The sequence below is a fragment of the Platalea leucorodia genome (assembly GCF_965183815.1).
Source record: "Platalea leucorodia genome assembly, contig: HAP1_HAP1_SCAFFOLD_274, whole genome shotgun sequence".
NCBI lineage: Eukaryota > Metazoa > Chordata > Aves > Pelecaniformes > Threskiornithidae > Platalea > Platalea leucorodia.
Window position 1 is genome coordinate 98,005 of NW_028121298.1, and position 2,538 is coordinate 100,542.

At 56.1% G+C, this 2,538-nt stretch overlaps 1 protein-coding gene across 1 annotated transcript; it reads right to left on the reverse strand.

The window, feature by feature from the left end:
- Positions 1-1,186: 1,186 nt before the first annotated feature.
- LOC309603959 (olfactory receptor 14C36-like) lies at positions 1,187-2,245 on the reverse strand (the record flags this gene model as incomplete). The annotated part of the gene is made up of 1 exon (XM_082338831.1): positions 1,187-2,245. The coding sequence occupies one exon, from the start codon at positions 2,243-2,245 to the stop codon at positions 1,187-1,189; it is 1,059 nt and encodes a 352-aa protein (XP_082194957.1).
- Positions 2,246-2,538: the final 293 nt, after the last annotated feature.

Below are 2,538 nucleotides of genomic sequence, written 5' to 3' on the forward strand. Positions count from 1 at the left end.
GCCAGGGAGAAACGCTGGGGGGTTACAAATGCCCTGGGGCACCTGCCCCAACTCTCCATGGCACCAAAGGCACAGAGCAGCCTCCTCTCTCCTGCGTCTGCAAGTCTCAGCTCCCTTCCATGAGCCCTGGCTCTGCAGCACCAGCCCCTGGTGTGAGTCCTCACCCTGCAAGGTCAGGCAGCTCAGCTAACTTCAGTGCGTTCCTCTCCTGAGCACTTCCCAGCCCAGCCCAGTCCCTCTCTGGCTCTCCCCATCACTTCCCACCCCCTACCCATCTCCCCCCTGTCCAGCCCAGAAAAGCAGCCCATTCTGGGCTCACCCCATGGCAGTTCCCATTGATGGGTACTGCAGAGCTCTGCACACTCAACCCCACAGCCCCAGCCCCTCTGAAGGTCACAGTAGCTCCTGGGAGGCAGAGAGGTGTCTCAGCCTCCCCATCAGCCCCAGGGCTGAGGGCCAGCCATGGCATGAGGAGATGAAAGCCAGTGGCTGCTCCTGTCTCCAAGACATCCTTATTGTCCACTGCCAGCAAGCCCCTCTGTGCCTGCCCCTCTCCCAGGAAAAGAATCCTGGCCCAGGGGATCCTCAGGCTGCTCCGGCTGCCCAAGCAATAGAAAAGCCTGCCCAAGCTGGTGCATTCAGAAATAGATTTCTCTTTGTCATTTATAACCCCCTGGAAGCAGGGAGTATCTTCTTTGCTCTTCTCCAGGCATGTCCCTGCCCCCAGAGAGCCTTTCACCAGGGAAGTTTGTCCATGCTGGCCTGACCTGCCGCTCCTACCCCCTCCCTGTGCTCTCCACAGGGCCCCAAGCTGTTGGTACTGCTCTGCAGAGCGAGTGGGCTGTGGTGCCTGAAAGCCATGGGGTGATGTCCCAGGCAGATCCCTGTTGATCATTCACCATCTCCGGGGGAACTGGGCACCCACAGGTGAAGGCTCAGCCCAGGCCCATTCTCTAACACATTGCCCCATGCCCACCTCCCCTCATCCCATGGAGAAGCCAAGCAAAGCAGCATGGCATTGTGGGGGCAGTTTCTTCAGCCTGACCTCAACTTTGGCAGAAGAGCCCAACCTCCAGACACCAGCACTGAGGAAATCCCCTTTTATTCCAGAGATGCGACACGGGAGGCGAGCTGTACCATTGTGCCAGCCACATGTGAACAGGCCTCTGGGTCAGACAGGCTGGGTTCAGGCCTCTGGTGAGGCGGAGTGGCTGCAGACATGGACAGACACGGTTATCACAGGCAAAATGCCCAAAACACGGGGTTCTTGAGATGAATTTGAAATCACTTCTGAAGAGACAACGAGCAGGTTAATGCTGCTGAAAAGAGCTGATTGAATCAGCTTCTTCAATGTGTCTTTAAGCTCCTGGTTCCTCATGCTGTAGATGAGGGGGTTCACTGCTGGAGGCACCACTGAGTAGAGAGCTGCCACCACCAGATCCAGCGATGGGGAGGAGATGGAGGGAGGCTTCAGGTAGGCAAACATGGCAGTGCTGATAAACAGGGAGACCACGGCCAGGTGAGGGAGGCACGTGGAAAAGGCTTTGTGCTGTCCCTGCTCAGAAGGGATCTTCAGCACAGCCCTGAAGATCTGCACATAGGACAGCACAATGAAAACAAAACACCCAAATTCCACAAAGATACTAACCATGATAACCCAAACTTCCCTGAGGTAGGCATCTGAGCAGGAGAGCTTGAGGATCTGGGGGATTTCACAGAAGAACTGGTTTATGGCATTGCCTTGGCAGAGTGGGAGTGAAAACGTACTGGCAGTGTGCAGCAGAGAAGTGAGTAAACCACCACCCCAGGCAGCTGCTGCCATGTGGACACAAGCTCTGCTGCCCAGGAGGGTCCCATAGTGCAGGGGTTTGCAGATGGCAACGTAGCGCTCATAGGCCATGACAGTGAGGAGAAAATATTCCCCTACCATCAAGAAGGGAAAGAAAAAGATCTGGGCAGCACATCCCTGGTAGGAGACAGCCCTGGTGTCCCAGAGGGAATTGGCCACGGCTTTGGGAACAGTGGTAGAAATGGAGCCCAGGTCGAAGAGGGCGAGGTTGAGGAGGAAGAAATACATCGGGGTGTGGAGGCGTTGTTCACAGACTACAGCGGTGATGATGAGGCCATTGCCCAGGAGGGCAGCCAGGTAGATGCCCAGGAAGAGCCAGAAGTGCACGAGCTGCAGCTCCCGTGTGTCCGTGAATGCCAGGAGGAGGAACTCGGTGATGGAGCTGCCATTAGACATTTGCTGCCTCTGGGCATGGGGACCCGTGCAAGGAGGAAAAGTCATTGACAGGTTAGGGGAAACTTTCCTGAGCAAAACTAAAAGCTATTTCCTACAGACCCTCCCCTTGCTGCACACAAACACGCATAAACACACACACATTTTCCTTTTCTAGGAGACCTTCCTTCAGCTCCATGGCTGAAGCTGTGCTTTGTGCTGGTTGAATGTGCCGTGAGGAGCTGGGCCTCTGCCCTCTGGCTGCTGAGGTGTCAGCCCCGCTCTGCAGCAGTGCGTTCATGGGAATGGTGGAAGCA